The sequence below is a fragment of the Topomyia yanbarensis genome, chromosome 3 (genome assembly GCF_030247195.1).
Source record: "Topomyia yanbarensis strain Yona2022 chromosome 3, ASM3024719v1, whole genome shotgun sequence".
NCBI classification, from domain to species: domain Eukaryota; kingdom Metazoa; phylum Arthropoda; class Insecta; order Diptera; family Culicidae; genus Topomyia; species Topomyia yanbarensis.
Window position 1 is genome coordinate 85,415,258 of NC_080672.1, and position 26,141 is coordinate 85,441,398.

At 36.6% G+C, this 26,141-nt stretch overlaps 1 protein-coding gene across 3 annotated transcripts in view; it reads right to left on the reverse strand.

The window, feature by feature from the left end:
- Positions 1–26,141, reverse strand: part of LOC131691307 (RYamide receptor-like) — a 139,560-nt gene that overhangs the window by 28,697 nt on the left and 84,722 nt on the right. For all 3 annotated transcript variants that reach the window (XM_058977597.1, XM_058977596.1, XM_058977595.1), the window contains 6 exons: positions 9,077–9,162; positions 8,631–8,982; positions 8,450–8,571; positions 8,001–8,233; positions 7,823–7,923; positions 7,423–7,513 (listed from right to left, as the gene is read on the reverse strand). In XM_058977597.1, the coding sequence (XP_058833580.1) occupies positions 7,423–7,513; positions 7,823–7,923; positions 8,001–8,233; positions 8,450–8,571; positions 8,631–8,982; positions 9,077–9,161 (984 nt within the window). In that variant the 5' untranslated portion in view covers position 9,162. The remainder of the gene's footprint in view (positions 1–7,422; positions 7,514–7,822; positions 7,924–8,000; positions 8,234–8,449; positions 8,572–8,630; positions 8,983–9,076; positions 9,163–26,141) is intronic.

Consider the following 26,141-nt stretch of genomic DNA (forward strand, 5'->3'; position numbering starts at 1 on the left):
AAAAAGGCGAACAGGGAGACGAATCTTATCGATGATGACATAGTTGGGCAGCGCAGACCCAGCGAAAGTCACTCGAAATGAGTCAGACAGTCGATAAACTTTTTTATCTCCTTCGTGTGATACTGAATGCAATTGCTTGCATTCAAGTATTTTTACGTCTTTAAGTATGGTTTCTTTGAAACGACCAACCCCATGCTTAATTATGTCATCAACAGTCAAACTCGATTCTGTGATGACCCCATCAATTTCAATTTCCTTTGAAGGAATATACGCTCTATACTCACGCGTAAACAGCTCGCAAGAAGCAATTGCATTGGCTTGTTTGAGACTACCAACGACAATGCGTATTTTATCTTTATTGACTTTGACGATCTCTTTTACATCCGAGAATCGCGTAGTCAAATCTTTAGAAATTTGAATAATATTTAGCGCCTTTACTTTACGCCTAATAAATACAATCCATGGTCCCGTTGACGACTCTGGATAAATTTTAATTCTAGTTGGATTTACATTTTCAGCATAAGGCTTAGGGGGAGGGTCTGTTACTCGTTCTCCCATCTCTTCATCCATTTTACCTAGCAAGAAAAACTATCACAAAAAGGAATGAAAAATATACCTGTTACACCTGTAGAACACACCTCATGTGTTACGTTGTAAACTCGGTGCCCGTTGTATGACAATGTGACACTTGCTGTCCTTCTTCGTCGCGTTGCTTCTTCAGTAGAGAAATAGGCCTACCTGCAACACTTCAAAATACTCTCCGGTTAAGCTGCTCGTCGGTATCACCACCCCAAGCGCGCTCTCTCCGTTTCCACCGCCGCGGTAAACAAATGTGGCTACCTGTGGCTTGCTGCGAAAATCCCACTGTCGATGCGGCACTTTTCGGTGCCACTTGTTTTCCTTATTCGTCGTACCACTTCTGCGGTAGACGAATAGAGCAAATGGGTCTACCTGTGACGCTTCCCCTCTCGTCGATTAGAATTGCCCGACGACACCAATACAATATATTTTTTCTGTGTGTACAGGCACGATCACTGTCGATTTCTGCCACCGCGGTAGGCAAATTCGTCTACCCGCGGTTTGCTGTCAAAACACCGAGGATGCCGTTGACCACGCCTCCGACGTATCAACTGTCGACTCACACTTAACAAACTGGTCTCTCTCTCTCTCCCACAAAAACGCATACAGCGTCTCGCACTCCGTCACTCTCTCGAGAACAAAACCTTCCACCTGGAGGCACAACCGTCTCGGCCGGTTGCAAAAACTGTTATCATTTACTCTCTTTTAATGCACCCCTGGTGACACAGTTCTCAACTAATTGTATATACAATCTAAATTGTAGGTTTAAGTAAGCACAAAAACTTTGCCAAAGAAAGTATGGTGCTAAATGTTAACGCAGACGAAATGTTCGACCACAGCCGCAATTAGTTATTTTTCAATAATTAATTTTTCAATAAAAATGTTGAAAAAATTCTTCATCGACTCCTACACTGAAAAAAATCGTTTTTGAAAATTTAAAGTCGATTTACAATAAAAAACCGTACCGTACCGTAGCTACCGTCAAAAATTCAAGTTGGGCACCTTCAAGGAAAAAAAATTATTTGAAAAAAAACTTTTCCTTATCCAAACAGAATATATATTAGTGTATTTTGACTGTCGTGTTTTAACGAGATAATGAAGCAGAGAATGACAAATTCGGTTGCATGCCATCAGGCTTGCTGGAGCATCACTCATGATGCTAAAATGAGGTGAGGTATCAACATTCTGAGGAGGACTTCACACACCTCGCCAATAGCAGAAAAAAAACTCTTCTCCCACTCAACAAGCAAACTCATCATCAGAGGTGATGACTTGTTCAATGATTAGAGGATGTTATGTGCATCACACTGGAAAGGCGAGAGCGCAAAACTGATTGAAGATGGGTTGGAATTCCTCTTCAAAAATGCTGAGAGTGTGGAGCGCGAGAGTGATTGTTTCCCTCTCTTGTTTTAATGGGATTTTGTCTGCTGCGTAGGATGCGGATATAAGTATAATTTTCGTGGTGTAGATCAGTGCTTCGTGGAATACGGATATCATCATGTGGTGGGAATCCAAGAGACTGGAGGACCCAGACTTGACTCTACTGTGCCAAACGACCTTGAGGCTTGAGCACTTCTTGTACACAGGTTTCAATTGAGCGAGGATTCAGTGGCCTTGGGAAAATACTAACTAACGATCAGATAAACCTCAGCTCGGACAATTTAAAATCAATCCTATTCGTCAAACTTAATAACACCATAATAGAAGATAAATCTAGAGAAAATTTAGAATACACAGGTAAAAATATTTTGTAATTTTAAGATTATTTTCATGCACATATTTGGATCATGAATATAAATGTAAAATTAAGCTCCGCCACAAATACACACGACTTGTCGCGCTTTCTTCAACGAATTTTATTATAATTTTACACGTGGGTTGAAAATTACAGTTTCTTTAAACAGAAAACACATGCACTTCAATGTATTTTTACTAGAATACTGTTGTAAAATGCTTGACATGTAATATTACACGAATGAAAGTGTAAAATTGTATGCTGTTTGATGCTCCAATTGATGTTAACGTAATTTTCAATCAAATTTTAGATTCAAGTGTTGTATGTTTACATTCGTATTGATTTCAACATTTACTACTCTACTCTTTGCATAATATTCTAGTAAAAACCGTCGGCTTTCGATATGTACTGGAAAATTAGTGCAAAGTGTTGTAATGACGTCGTAAGAAAGTAAACAAAGAGAAGCTCTCGATGTTACTTACATCCTATTGAAAATTTTCTCTAGAAATATTTTAATTTTGATATCTAATACAACATGACATCGCTTCCAAGTAAAATGGGTGCATAATATTCGATTCTATTCTAGTGTTCTTTCTCAATAAATTTTTTAAAAAATCTTGTTATCAAATAGTTTCGTTTCTATCTCTATTATAGATTGTTTTGGCTGGTTAGTTTCCAAGATATGGACAATGAAGTTTAAAAAAAAAGTTGTTTGTGTTTATTTGTTACTAAATGTCAAAGTAGAAAGTTTATGCGGATAAATTTCCAATGGGCAATACATGTTTAAAATGAGATAATTATCGACAGCGATATTTAAAATTATACATTGTATACTATCCTGATTATCTACTTTCAACGCTAGGGTAATAAGCCTATTTTCGTTTTGTTTCTATTATCACCCTACTAATTTGTAGCCGCTGGTTAGAGCAGCTTTTCCCATCTTTGTTCAACGCGTTGGTTTAAAAGGTAAGGCAATAATTGGAACACTCGAATCGAGTTTTCGTTGCGCTTAAATACGAACATTTTACAGCTTTCATACCAACTCAATCAGAAGCACAAATTTTGTTTTCGAACTCGAAACGCATCTCGATAAATAGTTTAGTTATAGGTTTTGTGTCCTTTATGCGCAAAGGTGGTTTCACACCATTTTCTCGTTAGTGAAGGAAAATAGTTTTTAATTAAAATTTTTCTCCACTACGGATAAATATAGCATAATGCCAATTGTGTTATTATATTGGTTCTTAAGAGCAAAGTAAAGCTACTGATGCATTGTATCAATTGTAGGCCTAGAAATTAGTGGTACACCCACCATAATAGGGTTTATTTTATGTAAGGGGCTTACCTTTTTACCCTATATTCGGAGGAGAACACGAAGCTTCTTATTTTGATACTGATTTCACTAAATAATCCCCTACAAGTGAAATAATTTTTTGAACAGATTGTTTAGAAAATATAATGAAAAGATGAGTTCATGAATTATGTAGGATATACGTTAGCCTTTGCCTATTCAATCAATTCCATTACAAGAATCCAACATTTGTACAATATTTTCTTAAATTTTCATTGCAAAATATTAAAATTTTGTGAGTGACATTGAATTTTCAGGAGGAAAATTGAAAAAATGCGGTGTACACACTAACCTAAAACCTCCTATACTAATCGTTTAGAAATTTCGCAGAGTTCTTTCTCACATCATTGCCCAGGTTCCTATGGGAGCGCTTTACAACATCATTATTATTTTTCAAGTAACATTTTAACCGATTTTTTAACGAATGTATTGGCATCAACGTGCTATGAAAAATTCGAAAAAATGAAGGCTGCTCTCATTACTCCTTATCATCTTCACTTATAGCAAAAACATTTTCTGGGACCTTTGGCACCAACACATTAATTACGTTGTCCAGTCTTAGCGCCGATTTCTAGCAAGTTCTAGAAAGAGAAAAAATACACCTTTCCAGAAGTATGCTGTATTATTCTGTTATGAAAGAAATATTGTGCTAAATTGCGACAATAATAAGAAAATTGTCATTTTTTGCATTTTTTTCATGACAAATATGCAAATGGTTCAACATTCTTCCAAGGGCACGTCATGGTTCTATGTAATAATAATTCGGAAGAGCATTTAATTCTGCTATAAATCAATTTGGATGCATGCAACATTTTTCAAAACTTTTTGTGTTGCACTATAACCTATGCTAGTTCACTTGAAAAGTTAAAAAAAATCACTATAGCGCCGTGAAAAGAGTTATGATGTCATCCGGTTATCCACCTGGACAGTGCGTAACGAATAAACTGTTTGCTTCAATATAAACATGTATGTCACGTTTTAGCTTAACTATTGGTGCCAAACGTCAAAAAAGGTCGCAATCTTTGATACCTAACTACTTCTTCCTCATCGAGTATTATATTTTAATAACAGATCGCTTGGCAAATTTTGGCCCTTTAAGGAGGGTACTGGACTATTGTATCACTTACAAGGCCTACAATCGACGAAATATCTATAAATTGGCACCAACACGTTTGCTTCGTTCCTAAGAACCACTAGTAAAATAAGAATGGTGGAATATTTCTGTTTGAGTGCAACTAAAACTCTAATCGGATGCCCAAAATATCGCACTACCATTTAAGCCAAAAGATAGTACAAATATATGGCAGACACAACTCTAACCAATGGTTTCAAATGGGTTAAGTGCTAATTGTAATAAGGTGAAAAGAGGCTGATGACTCTATACATATTTGAAAACTATGTATATATTTGGATAGTTGCATTGCTTCATGCAACGCTTAACTATACATTCATTTCAAATACAAAAATATACATCAGAAATAAACTTTACACACGCATCAAACCCATATAACAAAACCTCATAGCAACTAATCATTACCTCCTCACAAGGCGTGTGAGGACATCACAAACTCCTCTTGAATCATCATGAGGTGTAGCACTCTCTCCTCCACGGAGTAAATATCCCATGCGTAAGAAAATATTTATCTACATCATTTCGAGGTACTCTCTCATTTTTCGGTTCCTCACACACAACGGTAGAGATGCTCCCGTTGCTTCATTCTTTTCTACCTCATCTTGAGGGACGGATATTAGCCCTCATCGTGTGTTGAAGTGTTTATAACAAGTCTGCATGCCATTTGAAAACTATTTGCTTCAAATAAACATAAGTAATGCTCCCGGCAGTTGTCTGTTCAGAGTTGATGTTATCTTTTATACAAACCAAGAATTTTTGGAATAATGCAGAAAATGATAAAATTATCAAAAATTCTCGTCAGCCGGCTGCCCAGAGCAATAAACACATGATAACACTACTGTAAGCTTCATACATCCTATCACTTATCAAGGTGAATCCAGATTTGTACAACTGTATACCCCGTCCTACAAACAGATGCTCCTTCCCGTGGCAAACGTGGAGATGCGCATGGTCTCCATAGCAGCGTTTGTCATACTAACATTCCTTTTCTTTCCCGATTTCTATAAGGACGTGGGCGGCGCTGTTATTGACATTTCAAAGTATAGAACTATCTGAATTATTTTGGGTGGAGTTTAGCGAAAAAATCTTTCTGTGGGACAATATAAATGGTTAATGTGTGAATGTTGTGCAATTAGGAGAAAGATGTCAGTCAAATAAATAAATAAATAAATTTGATGGCAAGAAATCGAAAAAAATAACGAGTGCATTATTTTCTAATAATTAAGTTTACTATTTTGAGAAAGTATTAAATGCTAAAACATTCGTTCAACTCCGAAGAATTTTACGCTATTGCAAAGGTTAAATCTGTGAAATCATGTTGTTGTATTTTTAGTTGAAATTGAGTAATCAGGAGATAAATACCCTCGCAATAATTGAGGTGTTATGGCACTCTTGAAGCTCTTCTTAAAACTTAGAATGCACTTGTAGTGTGCTATAAAACTAGAAATGCTACTTAGGTAGAGAGAATTAGGAAGCGTCTACCATATTCATAAATAAATAAATCTTCAATTTTTTTTTCGTCATATAGGGTGATGAGCCTATTTGCGCCATGTTTCTATTATCACCCTATCCATTTGAAGCAGTTGGTTAGAGCAGGGTCTGCCATCTTTGTTCAACGCATTGAGTCAAATGGTAGCGCGACAATAGGGGCACTCGATTCGAGTTTTCATTGTGCTTAAACACGAGAATTTTACTGTTTTCCACGCATTTGTGTTATTATATTGGTTCTTAACAACGAAGCAAAGCGGTTGATGTCAATTTTTACGCATACCATTGATTGTAAGACAAGAAATTACCGAATTAGTGAGGCACCTTGCTTAGTAGGGTGAAAATAGGCTCATCACCCTACAGTTACAATTGTTTTTTTTTAACTTTTTAACGACATTCAATTAGAGATTACTAAGTAGGGAAAGTTACTTAGAAGTTTGTGTCATAGTACTCAAGTGAGAGTAAGGATGTGCAATATATAGATCGGAAAACTAGAAGTGGTAGGGTCATTAGAAACAGGCTTAAAATCTTACGAACTAATCTTTTGTCTTCGGCAGGCAGGAGTGGAGCTTAGGCAGTGTTACTACGAACCGCTCAAGCCTACCAACATATCTCACGGCAAAGACAGACTTGTCCCTGTTACATAAGGTTGCGAAAGAAAAAAAATATATTCTCGGGTGAAAAAAGAAAAGTGAACGTGCTAACCGGTCTTTGCCGTGCGATATGTTGGTAGACTTGAGCTTATCGTACACCGTAACACCGCCTAAGCTCCACTCCTGGCAGCAGAAGACAAAAGATTAGTCTGTAAGATTTTAAACCTGTTTCTAATGACCCTGGCATTTCTAGTTTTCCGATCTGTATATTTCACATCCTTGCTCTCACTGCAGTACTATGGCTCTTTATTCTAAATAACTTTCCCTACTTAGTAATCTCTAGCTAATTGAATGTCGTTAAAAAGTAAAAAATAAATCTTCAACGATCCTTTAAAGTAAATTAAAATATGATATGGTTCATTCCCACCCTTTTTCCGTTTGTCAATTGATATCATTTAAGAATTGTCCCGAAAACTAATGTTGAGCTTTGGGTTAATGTAAGGCGGGCCTACGTCTGCAAGGCATGTAATAATTAATGTTCACTCACGTTATAGATGCCATAGATGAAAGGGTTGTAGCAGCTATTGCTCATCGCCAACCAGTCGCATACGAACCAGATGATGTTGATATATCTGTATCTGTTGGACGTGGAAGAACAAAAATGTAAAACCGTTAGCATAATTGAGCAGTCCAGTTAGAAGAGCGACGTAGGAACACTGTACACCGGGTCAATTCTAAACTTTTAATTGAAATAACTTCCTACAAGAATCCTGTTTCGAGAGAAGAATTTTCAGCAATTTTGCATAGGATTACGCTGGAGGGTAGATTCCAATTTACGCTTTTCAAGATGAATTCAAAATTCAGTTGGCGAATCATTGGGGCAGTGTTGACATTGTGCTGCTCAATTCTTGACATAAACTAAAAAAACTATTTCTCTTACAACTTACTTATTAACATCGGGCCACGTCACGTGCAGAATATTATAAAGCTGCAGCGGAAACCAGCAGATGCCGAACAGGGCCACTACAATGATTAACATTTTGATGACCTGCAAAACGGAATGATAAGAACAGCACCAGTTTGCTGAGTTGGCATCAAATGTGTGGCAAACGACCGGTATGTTACCTTTTTCTTGTTTTTCAACATTGTCAAATCTCGCGAATCCTGCGCATTTCCGGGAGTTTTTGAACCCCACAACCGAAAGGCCATCTGGATGTACACGAAACTGATGACAAACAGCGGCACGAAATATTGCACCAGAGTGAGAATATATCGATAGAGTAGCATTTCCGATTCCTCGAAATTCACCACCTGGCAGAATGGCTTCGTTGTGTTGACATACGTATCGTTGCTGTCACCTGTGTTACGAAAGAGAAACAAATAAATTTATTAAAATTCAAATGAATCATATGGCGTTTTCGTTTTTTCTAGGTGCTACACCGCTGTAGTGCAAAGAAAGAGATAGACTGATTACTTCCAAGTTTGAATGAGTGTAGCACCGACTACACCGGTGTAGTACACTGTTACAAACGAAAATTCCATTAGAACACTGGGGACAGGATGAAGCAACGCACCTAAGGTAACCATTGATATCGGAATAACCCGCAGGGCAAAGAGAGTCGGTGCGGCCAGCGCAAACGACAGCATCCAGATGGCACTGATAACAAATTTGGAGATGTTCTTCGAGGTACGCGCTCTGCAATATAATGACAATGAAATGAGTGCTCGTTTATTTAAAACATGGTTCTCAGGTACCTCAGCGGATTAATTATGGCCCGGTGCCGGTCAACGGCGATGGCAGTCAGCGTAAACACGGACACATTCACGCTAAGTAACTGCACGAACGGGCAGAAGGGACACATGAATTCGGGCAGGTTCCATCGTTGCAGCAACGCCGCCTGGAATTGGAACGGAATGGCGAACATCCCGATGGTAACGTCGGCTAGGGCCAGATTCGCTATGAACATGTTGGTAATAGTTTGCATCTGTTTCGTTGTGATGACGATCCATATCACCAGCGAGTTGCCTATCACAGCTAGAATACTGATGGTGCCGTAGAACACGGACAGCAGGATGATTAAGCCCACCGGGACATCGTACAGGTCATCTGGGGGGTGTTGGTAGAATAGGCGGGACGAGTTAGCTAATTGAAAAATAGCACTTACCAACGCCGCAGGCGGTATAGATAGGTAAGCACTTACCCTGCTCCCGTACGATCTGTATGTCGGTGGTGTTTAAGGTATTGTTGTTTGCATAATGAAAGGCGATTCCATCCGAAACGCTCATTCTGAAAGGATCAAATAGTAGGTTATCGTGAGTGAGGGCGATGCACGGATACGGATTTTGTTTCTATTGTGGTCTATTGCTTGTATTTTTATCGCGCTGGCTTAATTATAATCTACACTGCCGTTCTACGATTAATTGTACCATGTCCTATGTTTAATGGAATTCTGATTTCTGATCATTGATTTAGACAAGGTCTAACACGCCAATGCGCAATATACAGTGCACAGTGGTCCGAATCCAGAATTTAGGATGACAAAAACATTTGTGACTAAACTACTGGCTCTAGAGATTTCATGTCTTCGGAACAAATAATCTGTGTCAATTGAGGCATCTTTTGAGGTGGGTGACATTAGGGTGGTCCTTATTGTTTGTACGATCTGAAAATTATTTTCGAAATAAGAAGAGATGGAACAATGAGATGTTCCGCAAAATTATAGTACAACCTTTTTCAAGCAACTTTGCTGAGGACGTCATATTTGTAACTTTAATGGTTTTAATTTTACAGCTATTAAAATGTTGTGTGATAGGGTAACCCTAACAAAATCAGTTTTTTCGTTATAACTTTTTAAATAATTTTTTTCCGTCAATAGCGTCTTCATAAAACTTTTAGAGCTTATTAAGACGAATATTATTTATATAGACATATTTGAGATAGCTCATTTAGTTCAAAAGTTATGAGCATTTTTAGCAAAAAAACACAACCTTTTCATATGTTGATATCTTCAAATGGAGCAAGTGAAATTAATCTCTTCTTTTTGCATTCGAAAGATCACAATTGATAGTATGTTTTATGAAAAAATCTCAGAGGTCATTTTTGTTTAACTCATTTTATTTTAGTTTGAATATTGAGAATATTACTACTATTTGTAACATTAACAGTAAAACGGTCAGTGTAACCAAGCAACTATTTTTAAAATAAGATCAGATAGATAAACAACATCTCAAATAAAACCTCTCGAGTGTGGCGAAGGGCCCGCTGAGTTGTTTCCGATGTATTTCGTTCCGCCTGAGCCACGGAAAACCTTTCCAAAACTACGTCATTATGTGGCGAAGAGTGCTGAATTGTTATTTTGGTCACAGCCTTGGTAGAATCCATTTGGGAATCGGAAAACCTTCCGATTCCCAAAAAAGCACCCTGCTTAAGTGCGGCGAAAGGCCCATGCATGCTTTTAATTTGTCACGAGTAATCAAGATCCGGGTAGCATCCGGAAGATCTAGAAATCTGGAACATTATTTGACCTATTTTTCAACAAGATCAAAGGGTCCGAAGTAAGCAGCAATTTTTTTAATAGGGGAAGATGGGGGAAAACGCACCCCCGAGGCAAAATGCACCCCTTGATTATATCGAAAACAGCTGAAAATTTCTAGAAAACGGTAACACCAGTCGGAAGTCCGCCATAGTAAACATACACTGTCAAAGTTTGATAACCGTACATCAATAGCAGCTCGAGAAATAAACAAAAAACAAAAACGTGCTTTTCTCATGTAGGGTGATGTGCCTATTATGGCAGTAGAGCCTATTGTGACCCTATTTCGTATCCCTTGGTTTCGAACCAAGCATATGAGATAATGACAATATCGATTTGGCTAAAACAGGTGTGCAAAAAAAGCTCAAGTTATATTCTTTATTTGTTGTGCACATACGTATTCAGAACTATCCACTAAATCCAACTTTTAATTAAAACAAAATCACCTTATTGAAATATCTGCTGATCCGCCTCACTCGCGTAGTGAACCGAAACAGGACGCAACGGCGCTTAGCAAAATAAACACTTTCGAGCCAGCATTTACCGCCTCATATCTCGTTATTCCGGCACAAATATATTAAATATTGCACTGATACATACCTTTATTTTAGCTGGAGAACCTTTTTACGATTATTTCACTTTAAAAGCACTCGTCAAACACTAGAATAGGCCTAGTGTTATAATAGGATAAAACTAAATACGGGGGTTCCTATTATTGGCATGTTTTGCTGATACACTACCACAATCAAAACCAACTTTTTGCATCCATCATACAGAAAAGAATCACCAGTGCGGCCAAACCAAAACATGAACTTGAAAACATAATGTTATGCAATTTCAGGTATAAGTAATCAATTATTTCAAGTTATTCAACTAATTGTTGATTGCAGATATTTTATTTTCATCTGCACATACAATTTGGATCGGGAGGAAGTAATGTGTGATGTGAACTTTATATTCCAGTTGTTAACTTTCGCATGGTTATTTCCTGCATGCGCAGTTCTGGGCGCTCTTCTATTAACAGCTGATGAGTTTCTTTCGTGTGCGTAATGTTTACGTTTGTTTTGATCGGCTGAAAAAAGCAGAATAATTCGTTTTACAAATCACGCGTTGGCGTCCATGATCTGGATACCTAGTTAGAATCGACGCAAATGAAATATGAGGCATTGCGTTTCAACTAGATTGTTTTTCGATGAGGTGGAAATCGGCACACACATGATGCGATAATTGGAACGTTCAGGTGGGAATAGATGCACAGAATAGAACATTTATTTTCATTTATGCTGAAAATTGAGACAATTCTGCCAAATAAGCATTATACAGATGTTTAAGAAACAGTGCACTGATACTTTATTCTGAAAAAGGTTATAGGTAATATGGTTTCTTTTTAAGTTGTTCAAAAAATAGTGCGACCCTCTCCATAATGGTGCCAAAATAGGCTCATCACCCTAATTATTGTTGCTCGTGCAACAAGGATTTTTCGCTCTTAGAAATACTGTTTTACTATTATATTAGAGCATTCCAGATCTATTTATACCGTTGTTCATTATTCTATCGCACTACATATGAAAAATCTACTAAATAATTCACTTTTTGCTAAATTTATATCTCTGCTCCATCGAGGGCAAAATGCCCTCTTCTCTGATTTTGCTGGTTTTGAATCGAAAACAGAAAAATCGTTCTGAAAACATACCAATTGCATAAACTAAGGCTATTTAATGGCACACTTTTGTGAAATCTCGTTAGAAAATAAAACTACTTGCTTGTTCACCGAGCATTCTGCCCCGTTGTTGTAGTGCATTATGCCCCGTTGTTGTGGTGCATTTTGCCCCCGCACAGGTGCGTTTTGCCCCGCTTATTTTTCGAAAGGTTATTTTTAATGATTTTGAAAAATTGAATTATTTTCATGTTTTTGAATATTTTGCAAAGCGTTATGGTTTTGATTACAGAGGAAAATGTTGGCTACACGATATCATTAATTAAATTCTCCCAATTGATGTTCTATAGCTTAGTTATTATCATATTTCCTTAGGGGGTGCGTTTTACCACATCTTCCCCTACATCTTCAATATTGGCAACGCTGCTAAATTTTCTTGAATGGTTTTCTCGAAACTTGCCGATAGACTTATTCCTCGTTTCTAATGCCTCAGTGAAAAGGCTTTAGAAACGAGGAATAAGTCTATCCGCAAGTTTCGAGAAAACCGTAGAAATACATAGAGTAGAATGGGGTCAAACAGGTACGGGTGTACAATAAGTATAGGGCAGTATCTTTGCAATGTTATTGCAGAGGTAGCTCGTGTTGAGTGAATAAGATGCACGGTAGAGAGCATCGTTGACGATTATTATTTCGGCTGTTGCCGTGAAGCAGCTGTATTAGTTACGACATCGTTTATGTTTTCGCGTATTGTTATGCGGAAACGAATTGTCTTTCGTCCTCAGTACATTACATTTAATCAACGTAAAAAACATCAAGTGAGTTTTTTGCTTACGTAAAAATTAATGTTGAACAAGAGTATTGTGTTGGTTTTTTGATATTTTTGTTTTTGAAAAAGATTCGGACATCAACATGGAACATATGCTACCAACAGGAAGAAAAGCATGCTTGACGATAGACGAACCAAGTGCCAAAAGTTTATGAAGGGTTGGAGATAGAGGAACCAACCGTACTCGTGATCGTAAATCATTCTCGTTGCTTCCAAATAGCCTGCAAAAACTTGGGCGTTTATTTTTGCTTCGCTATTGATGACGGCGAGAATGATACCTAATCGTTCCAATAAATCTGTATTCAAACCCGTGATCTCACAAACTCCATTCAGCAAAAACTTTTCTTGTCGCGTTGCCATCATTGGAATTGCCTCCACTGGGTAATGGCTCATTAATTCGAAGGCTCGATCTTTTCTTTAACCATTTGTCGTCTTTCCAAAACGCCACTTTGGTGTTTCCTTATCAAAACGTCGTCATCGACCACCGATGCCTCCCCCTGGAGCCGCCAGTGATAATATTCTGTTAGATCAGAAATGGTATATTTATCACAATCTCAGGCAAAAGTGGGTCAAAGATTAATTTGCGTAAAAATAGTTCTTGCCCAGAAATTTTCTGGGCAAGAATGGTATAGAATATTAACCCACTTTTGCGCCAAGAAAATAATATATAGGTTCATACCAGGCGTTCAGAATATTTGTTATTCGGACATGTGGGTAGAAATCGTGTGATATAGGATCCGGCTATGTCAGTAGACACCGAAAATTGACGATTATCGCCATTTTTAAATCCGAGATGGCGACTTCCGGTTACCACAAAATAGTGAGTCATTATCAATAGGGATGTCATTTGAAAGAGAGTGTTCAGTATATATCGGGAATTGATGATTAGCGCTATTTTGATATCCAAGATGGCGACTTCCGGTTACCACAAAATGTTGAGGGACATCATCAATGTGGATGTCATTTGAAAGGGGTTTTATATCTTAAGGTTATTTAAATAACTATATGATACCGTGAGAATTTTAGATTCCCTTTGGGGGGTGGTGATAGCGTAGTTGGTAAATCGATTGCCTTGTACGCAGATCACCTGGATTCAATTCCCAACCCCGCACATAGGGTTTGGAAATTTTTCTAAAGAGATTTCTCTAACCCGATAAAGAGGCGAATGACCCTAAGATTATAACCTCTATAATCAAAACACAAAAAAATTGTAGTTTTTTCTCTTCTTTTTATTGCATTTGGATTTTTGTTACTGATTTATCAAAGTTTTTAAAAAAATGTTTAAAGGTATCCACAAAAGTTACAGCCACGTCTCCTGTTAAAATATTTTTGAATGTACCTAGGGTGGTAATCCTATATCGCTTCTTATGTTTTATTGCCACACACGTTCCATATTTCGGTTGTGCCTCCTGCGTTTGTTATGACCAAGGCATCTGACAACATGCTTCTGTAGGTATTTCTAATGAACGGGCAGACTCCTCTGGGTTTGCGCCTACTGAACGGCGGGGGTTAGTTGGAGATTTTGGTGGGTGCTAAGATTGAGTTATGTTGGAGCAGTTGCAGTTTTTATTTTTTTTCTAAAAATTACGAAGCTGATCCGAAGCGATCCTTGGTAAACAAATAAAAAGTAATAGAACTGATTGGCATTAATTTTTATAACAGGTTTGCAAGCATTTTTATATCTACCAAATTTCTTAGGGCCTGTTCAATAGCGTAGTATTTTATGTAGGAATTTCAAAATACAAATGTTTCAGTATCATTACACTATTGTTCTCTTTGTTGTCTCATTTGAAACATGTTTAGAACTTTGTTTTGAAAAAAGAGTATTCAGCACATACACTGAGGTTCGCTCAACTGGGGAAAATAATTTCGAGGCATGTAATGAACTAAGCACATGTTTAGGAGTCGTTCAGTTAGAGATTCATAATTTTGACAGCTCTACAGGGTGATTCATAATGATTTTTTTGTGAAACTAGCAAAAACATTAAAAAATGAGTTAAATCGCGAAATCTTTATTTTCGCTCGAATGAACATACTTTGCCATTTATTATTTGTAAATAATTTCTATTAAATTTTAACCTTTCTATTCTATTAATTTTAAAGATTATTTATCTTTTTTTTTAACTATAGTAGCGTGTGAGGTGGTCCATTTTTGGAAGCATTTCAAGTGGTATCTGATTAATTACTCGAGTATTGTTGGCTTCTAATGCTTCAATCGTTCCAGGTTTATCCACATAGGCTTTTAACTTCACATAGCCCCATAGAAAAAAGTCTATCGCTCGATCAAGACGACCAACTGACAGGTCCATGGGAAGAAATTAAACGTTTCTCCCGCAATCATTATTGGAACCAAATTTCGTCAAGACTACTGGCTTCATGTTCGGGCAGTACCTAGTCTGTTAACATGCTTTTAAACCAAGACTCTTTTGTAAAATACGCCATGTTGTTGCATATTCCGCCAACATTTTAGTAGCGTTTTTTCTGAAGAAATCTTAACTGATATTTAAATCTCCGAATCTGCTAGTGTCGTTCCTATACGTTCTCCAATTGGCTCTCACCCTATTATTACACCCGCTACAGTCAGCAGAGCATTTTCTAAGCTGAAGTCATCGTCCAGTCCAGGGCCCGATGGAATTCCATCTGTCGTACTAAAGAAATGCTCAGATAGTCTCCAGCTTCCATTCTCAATGCTGTTGAATAGCTCTCTGTCGCCAGGAAGAATCCCTGACTTATGAAAAAAATCATACATTTTCCTAGTGCTAAAAAAAGGGAACAAAAGCTTTATTTCGAACTATCGAGAAATAGCTGCATTATATGCAGTATCTAAGCTATTCGAACTGATTGTGCTTGATTTTATCACTCATAACTGCTCTAGCTACATATCCGGGACCCAACATGGATTTATACCTAAACGGTCAACTACTATAAACTTAGTATCTTACACATCATGAGACAATGTTTGCAAGCAAGACTACAGGTAGATGCCATTTACACCGACTTCTCCGCGGCTTTTGACAAAATTAATCACCAGATAACTGTGTCCAAATTAAGTGGACTAGGATTTAATGGCTCTTTTCTGGATTGGCTTTACTCGTACCTATCCGAACGTGAAATGGCAGTGGAAATTGGGGACTGCACGACATCACCATTTACTGCCGGGAGTTCCTCAGGGCAGTCATCTCGGACCTTTCAATTTTTGCTATATTTAAACGACCTAAACCACTTGCTAAAGTGCATGAAACTTTCGTTTGCTGACGACTTCAAACTATTTCAGCTTATCAAGAATGCCAAAGACGCGGAATTCTTGCAATCCCAGTTGGATGTATTCACCAATTGGTGTTATGCCAATAGGATGATGTTAAATGCCTTTAAGGCTTCGGTTATTGTATATTTTACTCGCAAACGCTCAAAAGTTAATTTCGACTACAATATCTCACAAATCGTTCTCAAACGGAAATCATCCGTTAAAGATTTGGGAGTCTACTTAGATCCCAAACTAAACTTCAAGCACCACATTGAGTACACTATTTCTAAGGCCTCTGAGCTGTTGGGATTCATTTTTAAAGTCACTAAAAACTTTACCAACATACATTGTCTAAAAGCACTCTATTTTGCTTTGATTCGCTCTACACTCGAATATAGTAATGTAGTCTGGGCACTTTATAACCAAAATGATATTCAACGCATTGAAGCTATTCAGCGCAACTTTGTTCGTTTCGCACTTCGTCGACTCCCATGGAGGGACCCACTGAACCTACTGAGCTACATAGATCGCTGTAAGCTTATTGATTTCGATCTCCTCTCTGTACGCCGAGATGTTTCGAAAGCCGTTTTCATTGCCGATCTACTGCAATCTCGAATCAACTGTTCCGAACTTCTACAACTTTTGGACATCGACAATCGTCGTCGTTGCTTAGAACTCATCCTTTCTTTCGCATCCCGTTTCCCAGAACAAATTATGGGTATAACGGAACTTTCGTTAGTATGTGTCGACTTTTCAATCGTTGTTACAATGTCTTCGACTTCCATTTGTCCAGTAATGCCGTCAATAATTCGTTTCTAAGATCATTATTTTGTTAGCTGTAGTCTAGTGCTAGTTCCTAGTTATTAAGATTATGCTGTTAGTTTTAATTGTAATTATAAGTGTCGACATGTATCATTTGGATGTCTGTTATCTGTTGATATAAAAGATGAGGAGGTGTTATGCCTGCTTGAGAGAGAGAGTTAAATTAAAACTCAGCTCCAGCCTGCTTTTTCCTGCTCCCAAAATAAAGAAATACGACAAGCCAAGTTATCGGGAACGGTGTCAAATCGATTCTTCGCAATCATCACGTACACTCTCGGCCACCGCCGCTATATTTTCTTCACTGCCTACTGGATGTGGTCGATTTAGTCGCTTATCTTCCAATAACGTGAACTGTGACTCTAACTTTTCCATTGTATGGCGAATAGTGAACTCAGTTGGCCGATTATGTCGACCATAGTATGGTCGGAGTGCACGAAACTCAGAGCACTGATTTTCGTAATACCATTGAACAATTTAAGGACGGTGTGTGCCATTGTAAGTCGTTCCATTATGAAATGGCCAACAACACTAAACAACAATAGCATGACCCGTTAATCAGTAGAAAATGCCATGTCAAAAAACCTTATATTTAATCACCCTGTATAATGTAAAACTGAAAATTTTAATACTAGAACCTATTCTCCCCAGCAGCAGTTTGAGCTGGTGTTACTGATAGTTACTGAGTGCAAATAAAAAAAACTACAAGGGGCAGCCCTATGGGGTTGCACGAACTGTAGACGTAGGACTATACTACTTAATGTAAAATATTTATTTTCTTAGTACTTAGTGTGTGGGAAAAAACACCCGGACCGGTGAAGAAAAATCAAATTTTAGACAATATAATCACATCTCATGTATAGAACAAGCTTTCTAGTTGCTCTCAAACAGATCCTAAAAGTTCAAACACCCATGGATAACCCCAAGTTTGTAGATGTGTTTCGATGCCGCAGGATTGTAAAATGGTTAATATTACGTCACGAAAATTCAATTCTTCCGTGACAATTTTTTTGCCTGCAAAATGCCCTGTGTGTATGCAAAGCTCATGATTTGTTGGGATATTAGCATTGATCGGAAAATGCTTTCCAACGCTGCGCATTGCATACATACAGGACATTTTGCAGGTCACCAGAAGCTGTTCATTTTACCACCGAACGAAGTATTTTTACCAGATATGTACAAAACATGTCTAACAAGAAACATAAGGTGATTGTAATATCTCATTCACTTATTAGTTAGAATACAATTCGCCATTCGCCCCAAACATTGAACCCAAGCGTTCAATGCAAAATGAGTCAACGCTGATGATGATGGGAAGAGCGAAAGTGACAACTAGTACCACCACGACACTATTAGCGCATTTCACCAAAATTCCACGCGGCCTTTCCCGATTGAAAGGAACGGCCGCGCTTAGCCCATCTGTCATAATATCGTGATTTTGCATAGCGAAGGGCTGAATGATTTTGTTCCAAAAACAGCCCTGCGTTATGCAACACTTTGTGCAGGTTGATTATACCAGTTGCAAGTGGGGCCAAATTCACCAAATTCTGTAAAATTTCTTTTAAATTACAGAATTGATAAAATTGCTTAGATGAGCTAAACTAATTAATCAAATCCTGTTTTAAAAACTGTCTTTGCGTTTAAACCAAAATGGGAAGCTTATTACTACCACTACATTACTTAATTTCAAGCGCAAATAGCAAATACATGTGCTAGTTAAACCAAACATTTACTGGCAACATTACAGCGGCATTTAGGAAGCAGTTGGAGCGGTCGCCTGTTGGACGACACAGGGTAGCGACCCTCCACAGCCAGTGTAACGGACTTCTAACTCAGCTACACTGGCTGTAAAAAACACAGCGCAGTGATCTGCTTCGCCAGCCGTTCAACAGAAAACTGAGCGTGTCTGGCCAAGTCCGCTCTTTAAATAGTCGATGATGACGTCATTCATAGAAGCGTAGCGTGCTAGGTACACCAATCTGTCATACAGGGCTTTGGAAGCGCTATCTTCTGTGTGTTAATGCGCGAAACTTTGACAAGGTTGTATATTATTTAATTTTTTAATGCTATGATATCAAAAATCTTTGGGTTCATCTATTGGAATCTATTCTTAGAAGTATTTCGGGGCGATTTGTGCAAAACATTTGAAAATTTATCGTGAGATGGCTGAATTATATGCGTTTAAAATTGGACCACTTTTCGTTACATACCATTTTTGTAGAATTTGCAGAGTGCACCCCCATATCGAAAACAAAGACGTAGTCCTACGTCAAAAAGATATTAGGATTATTAGGATTTGATAGCGAAACGAAAGTCGCTATTTTTGCAACTTGTTTTTGTAGAATCGAAAGAAGAGGGGGCTTTTCCATTTACGATGCTTTAAAATTTTACGTGACAAGATGGAGCTTTATCTTTATTGTTTTGTTTTGTAAGTATTTAGTAACGAAGAAGGCTGTGAAAAGACGATGGGAACGTGCCATTTGAGCCAGACGCTACTGATATGAAAAGAACACTTGGTAGTATGTGTAGGAAAAAAAGTTCGGCTTTGTCACCGGTTTATTTTTTTACAGTTGCCCTACTAAAGCTGTAGAGTACGTAACAACTGACCACTCTCTTTCAAATGATACTCATATTCTCACTATTTTGTGGTAACCTGAAGTCGCGATCTTGGATTTCAAAATGGCGCTAAACATCAATTTGCTATGTCTACTAACCAGTCCTTTCCAAATGACCCCCCAACCGATGATGGTTTTCACTATTTTACGATAACTGAAAGTCGCTATATTGGATTTCAAAATGGCGCTAATCATGAACTCCCAATGTCTACTGACCACCCCCTTTCAAATGATTTCGATATTGATGATGATTCTCACTATTTTGTGGTAACCAGAAGTAGCCATCTTGGATTTCAAAATGGCGGTAATCGTCAATTTCCCATAGCATTCAATTTATCGAAACCTACCTTTCAAATAGCTTCCATATAGATGATGGGTTCATTGATTTGTGATAAATAGAAATCATTCTTAGGATTTAACCAACGTAAACACTCTTGCTGTCAGCCTCTCAAATAAAATTGAGTAAAAAAACGTGTTTAATCCACCTAACAGTGTGATGAGACATTTCTTATAACTCTTATCACTCTTCGGATATTATATCGTTTGAGAGCATTTAGAACTTGATGCTTCGCGATGTTTTTTTGATAACACATACTACATGGGATAGTGGCAGGACTCAGAGAATCGCTCAAATCAGCATAGGACAACATCAGTGCTAGAAATCTCAAACCAAATCAATGGGAAAGCGAAAAAATGGCCCATAAAATAGACATACCAACGAATTACGAATTATTAATAAAATATCTATATTGTGGTGGGAAAACCTAATTTTCGTAAAGGGGTTATATATTGTACTGACCCAAAAAAAAATCGATTTTTTTTTAATCGATTTGAAGTTTATACTTTACTCAAATTTCCAACGCGACTGAGAACTAAGAAATCAACGCTTTTTCTTGAAAAGGGCGATACTAGCAGTGATACCATTCCATGAAAATCAACAGTGAATATTTCCAGACTTGGTTTTATTTCCTATTTAAGAATTATTGTGTTTTTTGACATCCTAGATTGGATGATTCAGTGATCGAAACCCAAAACTTCATAAAGTATTTGAAATTATTAAATTAAAATTTGTTTTTGCTATTCAAATTGACAAAATGATAGTATCGCCCCTTTGGCGATTGTTTACTTTTTCGGTCCCACCTATCAGCATTGAAGTATCGCCCTTACATTTTTTACAATGACTACCGTTCTTCACCACCGATTTCGTCCGTGTGTTTTCAATAGCGATCATTGTTACTATTTACAGCTGGTATCAGCTTGATAATCCTAAAAAATACGAAAAAACAGTTTCGCCTCTAAACTGCTAGCAAAGTATCGCCCTGTTTGTTTGCATGGAGTGCGAAGGGCGAAACTTTAAATACACAAACAAAAATACAGTTTCGCCCGTTGTATTTTTGCTGTAGTTTAAGAAAGCAATATCGTAGAATCCAAATTTTTAGGTTAATTTGTTGCGTTTCAAAGCCCTCATTCGCATGTAAGAAAAAAGCCCTATGTTTACATTTGTAAGTATCGCCCTTTTCACAAAAAAAAGCGTTGAAATGAAATCGCAGCTCCTGATATCACGCTATCTCTGAAGTACAGGCGTGCATAGTTTCAAATTTTACTTCGACATCGACTTTTTCTAAAGGTGACTTCCCAGTAGTATTCTTGATTTGAATTATTATCGCTAATCCTAATGCCAAAGAACAAATAAAAACCTCACGAAAACGAACCGTTTGGGAAAATCATCATCATTACTGGAACTTTCATTTTCACGAAACTTTTCGATAACCTTCCGTCACTTGCGTTAATGCACTGGGTGCACAGTAGGGTGACAGGAAAAAAATGACCCCTATCCGCCCACCTCTGCGTCGATTCCTAGTCCCACCAGGAGTACTTGCACCAAATTTGAAGCAAATCGGACAAGTCTAACTACCGGACCAACGGGCCTGAAGTTTGTATGGGAATTTTCAACAATTTACATGGAGAAAACCCACCAGCACGCATTTTCGCCGCTAGGTGGCACTGTATACATCGTATTATCACTGTAAGTGAAAATAAGAAGGATAATTGAATTGTCTACAACTTAGTCGAAGACTGCAAGTAAATCCGACTTTGTTAAAAGAAGTTATTAAACTTTTAACGAAGTGATGTCTGAGTCAGTTTTGCATGGGCCTAATAGTGCATGGTTGTGTATCAGTACTCGATTCACACGAACTAAACATTTTTGTGAAATAATCGTTAGGTTTAGCTCAATGGTATGTTCAGAAGAACTATAGTAAATAATACGAGTCATGCTTTGATTAGAAAATTTTAGTTCCACCTGTTACCGCATAGAGGGCGCTAACACTAACTTTTCAACGGAGAGAGATAGAAATTTGGTGTCTTCTACAAAGTTATAGAACAGGCATTTTTCAGTATTTCTTCTGAACATCTTGATACTCTATCTCTCTTCTATGAAAAGTTAGTAGTGGCGCCCTCTATGCGGTCACAGGTGGAACTAAAATTTTCTAACCAAAACATAACTCGTATTATTTTCTATAATTTTTGTAAACATACTATTCGGCTAAATCTAACCATTATTTCACAAAAATATATAGTTCGCGGGACTCGAGTACTGATACACAACCATGCACTGCTAGGCCCCATGCAAAACTGACTCAGACATCACTTCGTTAAAAGTTTAATAACTTCTTTTAACATAGCCGGATTTATTAGCAGTCTTCGACAAAGTTGTAGATAATTAAAATATCTTTCTTATTTTCACTTACAGTGATAATACGATGTATACAGTGCCACCTAGCGGCGAAAATACGAGCTAGTGAGTTTTCTCCATGTAAATTGTTGAAAAATCCAATATAAACTTCAGGCACGTTGGTCCGGTAGTTAGACTTGTCCGATTTGCTTCAAATTTGGTACAAGTACTCCTGGTGGGATTATGAATCGACTGGGCCGATTGAGTTTTCAAAAATTCATCATTTTTCTGGGCAGTCTAGTGCACAGTGCTCTAAAAATCTAGCGAAATCGTCTTAGGGCACCAGCGGGTCTGTAAAGAATACTAAAAATTAATTTCTATTCCATAATTTTCAGTTCAGCAATTCGAGAGATCGTGTTCACCGCAAGCCATGAAAAATAGACTACGTTGTGAAGCGATGGTCACTATTTATTAAAAAATCACAGTTAAATAAAAAATAAAACTATTAAAAAATTTCAAATAGTTTATAATTTTCACAAACTTAGTAGGAAAACTTGTTTAGTAAGCTTTCGTAATATTGTGTAGGAAAAAAGCTGAAAATTTGAAAATAAATCTGAGGATTATGATTGATTACAGAACTCTGGAATTTTCTATTGGAATGTTTTCAGGCAGGAATTTGATATTGATGCTATTAGACAACTGTGAAATCAAGACCAATAGATCAGTTACATATCAGGACCCCATTCCGACAATTTATCAAAAGTCCTGATGATGTTTACAACAACAGGTTATCAATCTACGGATCAGATAATTGTTATTGTAATATTGAATTAAATCAGTTTGAATCAATAAATTTTCAACTCCAATCCAATATTTTTTGGGTGTGGTGGGGGTGGGGGGGGGGGGGTGGTGCTGTATGGTGTTAAACCCCAAAACCTTCTCTTGGCTACGCCGTTGCTTGTAGTTATTTATTTCGCTTCTCATTTTCCGAAAGGTTTCAGATCGATCCGATGGTCATAAGTTAGAAGAATTGCAGTCAGAAGGTTCGCACAGATGAACATTTTTGCACTGATTAGTTATCAAGTTCCTTCCAGACAACTTGGAAGTGTTCGGTGATTATTTCTAGCGGTTGTAGATAGAAAAATGAAATACAAAATTCGATTTATCGAAATAATGTTTGGCTTATTTCAATGGATTAGAGTAATTCACAAACAACAAGCCATAACTTTTAAAGTATTCAAAATAGATATTTGAAGTCTTCAGTAAAGTTATTCGCAACAGTAAGAGCTACAAATTTTCTGAAGGCATCATTTCGTTATAATCATTTCCAAGAAAATTTGTGAAAATATCTCACTCATAGGGGGATTAATCAACAAAAGCACAATACCAAAAGAAAGAGCATATTACCTCCATTAAATTCTCCGAAGATACTATTGACCTAAAATAAGCCGTTTTGGCGTTAATAATAGATTACATGTTTTTGGTCATATTTCTGGCAATGGGAAATGATAAAAATCTTTCGTCCGCATTTAATGTTAAATATCTCTTTTGATAATAGTCCGATTTCAACAATCTATAGCTTGTTCGAAAGGAATTCGTTAAAGCTGTCTAAAAACATATAAATTGGTAATCTGTATTGTCAATTCCGGCAGATAATTTAAAAAAACTGCAAAAAACGCCATTTTTACGCATTCAAACATTCATATCTTAAAAACTAAACATCAGAATCAAAAACAAATTAATAGCGTTCATACTGTTTTTTAGTTCTTTCATTTAAAATTGGTTTGGATAAGATCGGTTCAGCCATTGCTGAGAAACACGAATGAGAATTTGTCCGTTACATACACACACACACACAGACACACACACACACACAGACATTGTCCCAAATCGTCGAGCTGAGTCGATTGGTATATAAGACTCGGCCCTCCGGGCCTCGGAAAAACTCTTGAAAGTTTGAGCGAATTCTATACATTTCTTTTATAAGAAATGTAAAACCTTTTGTCTGGTATATTTATTCGCTAGTTACCCGAACACGAAGAGTTAATGCAATATTTGCTAATGAGAAAATGACGTCACGACGGTGTTCACAACTCCCCACCGTTCTCTTATAATTTTATCCATTTCATTCTTTTTCTTGGTTTTATTCATTTCATTCATATTGTTCACTTTATTCATTTTGTTCAATTTTATTCAGTTTTATTCATTTTACCCATTTTATTCAATTGTATTCATTGTATTCACTGTATTAATTTTATTCATTGTATTCATTTTATTCATCTTATTCATTTTGCTCATTTAATTCACTCTGTTCATTCCATTCAAAATGAAATAGAGTAGACGAAATGTTTTAAATGAAGAAAATTGAAGAAAACGAATAAGATGAATAAAACGGATAAAATGAAAAAACATGAATAGAACAAATCATTTAAATAAAATGAATAAATTAAATTAAAAAAATTATTTAATTTATTAAAATAAATTAAATGAATCAAATGCAAAAGGAACAAAACTAATAAATTAATAAGATTAATAAAATTGATAAAATATCAATTTTATTAATCTTATTAATTTATTAATTTTGTTCCTTTTGCATTTGATTCATTTAATTTATTTTAATAAATTAAATAATTTTTTTAATTTAATTTATTCATTTTATTTAAATTATTTGTTCTATTCATGTTTTTTTTTCATTTTATCCGTTTTATTCATCTTATTCGTTTTCTTCAATTTTCTTAATTTAAATCATTTCGTCTACTCTTGAGTTTTATTTATTCTATTTAATTCGTACGTTTAAAGGCGCGTCTGGTGTAGTGGGCAAAATGATGGACTTTTTTTATCCGCTTAAGGGGTTATATACAAAATTGGAACTCAAAAAATCGAAAAAAAATTAAAGGGTTGTGTACAGGACACGACCACGGTGACATTAAAAATATAGCTTTTTTATCTATCACACATATCGACACACGTTCTTGTTCACTCGCCTGTTTTCATATGTTACAATTTGCTATATACCCTCCCCATTAAAACATAATTTATTGAAGGTCTTTTAACGGTAATCTATTAATTAATCAAGTATCTCACTAGGTGATTGGCATTATTTGGCTGATCCATCTAGTAAAAATAGGCTAGTCTGTCCAGAAAATATATTCAAAAGAAAAGTTCCAAATTGAGAGCTGTGATGAGGAAACCCACGCCCGCCAACGGAAATATACAGATTCTCCATAAAATATGAAATTTCATTTTCCATTTAAATTTTCAATAATGTACTAATGAACTTAAGTAAACAATCTTAAGTGTAAGTATTTCTTGATCGATTAGTGGTGGAAAAATGAAATTTTTTGATAAATTACATTGTTATGCAACGTTCGCACTACCAGTTAAAACGGGTTTTTATGCTATCTTGGTGACATTTTTCTTGTTGCTAATTATTGAATGTGTGTTATAACTCTGTAGTATAAACATTGTATTATTAAACCAATTCTGCAGCGTTTTATGTTATATAGGTGTTTTATGTGGTAATAGGACTGACATAATTATATCTTCAGTACAGCGGTTTGTTTCATAATTTAAAACAGATTTATTTTAAAATTTAAATTAGTATACCCAACCGTATTTGTTGTATACCTTGAAACGCAATTAGAACTGTGTTTTAAATACATAGGGTAGGACAGATATTCTGACTGGTTAAACTGGGAAAACAATTTTAAGTCCAGTAACGCTTAAGACATGGCTTGAATTTGAATCGAAAAAAAACACCCGCTTCAACTGCTGCTGGGACGGTAAGTTCTGTTTTAAAATTTTCCGTTGTGTGCAGTACGAAACAAGTGTTTGAAATTAGAAAACAAAAAGTTCTGCTGGGAATGTGATTGTTTCCGATGCAATTACACTCAGATTT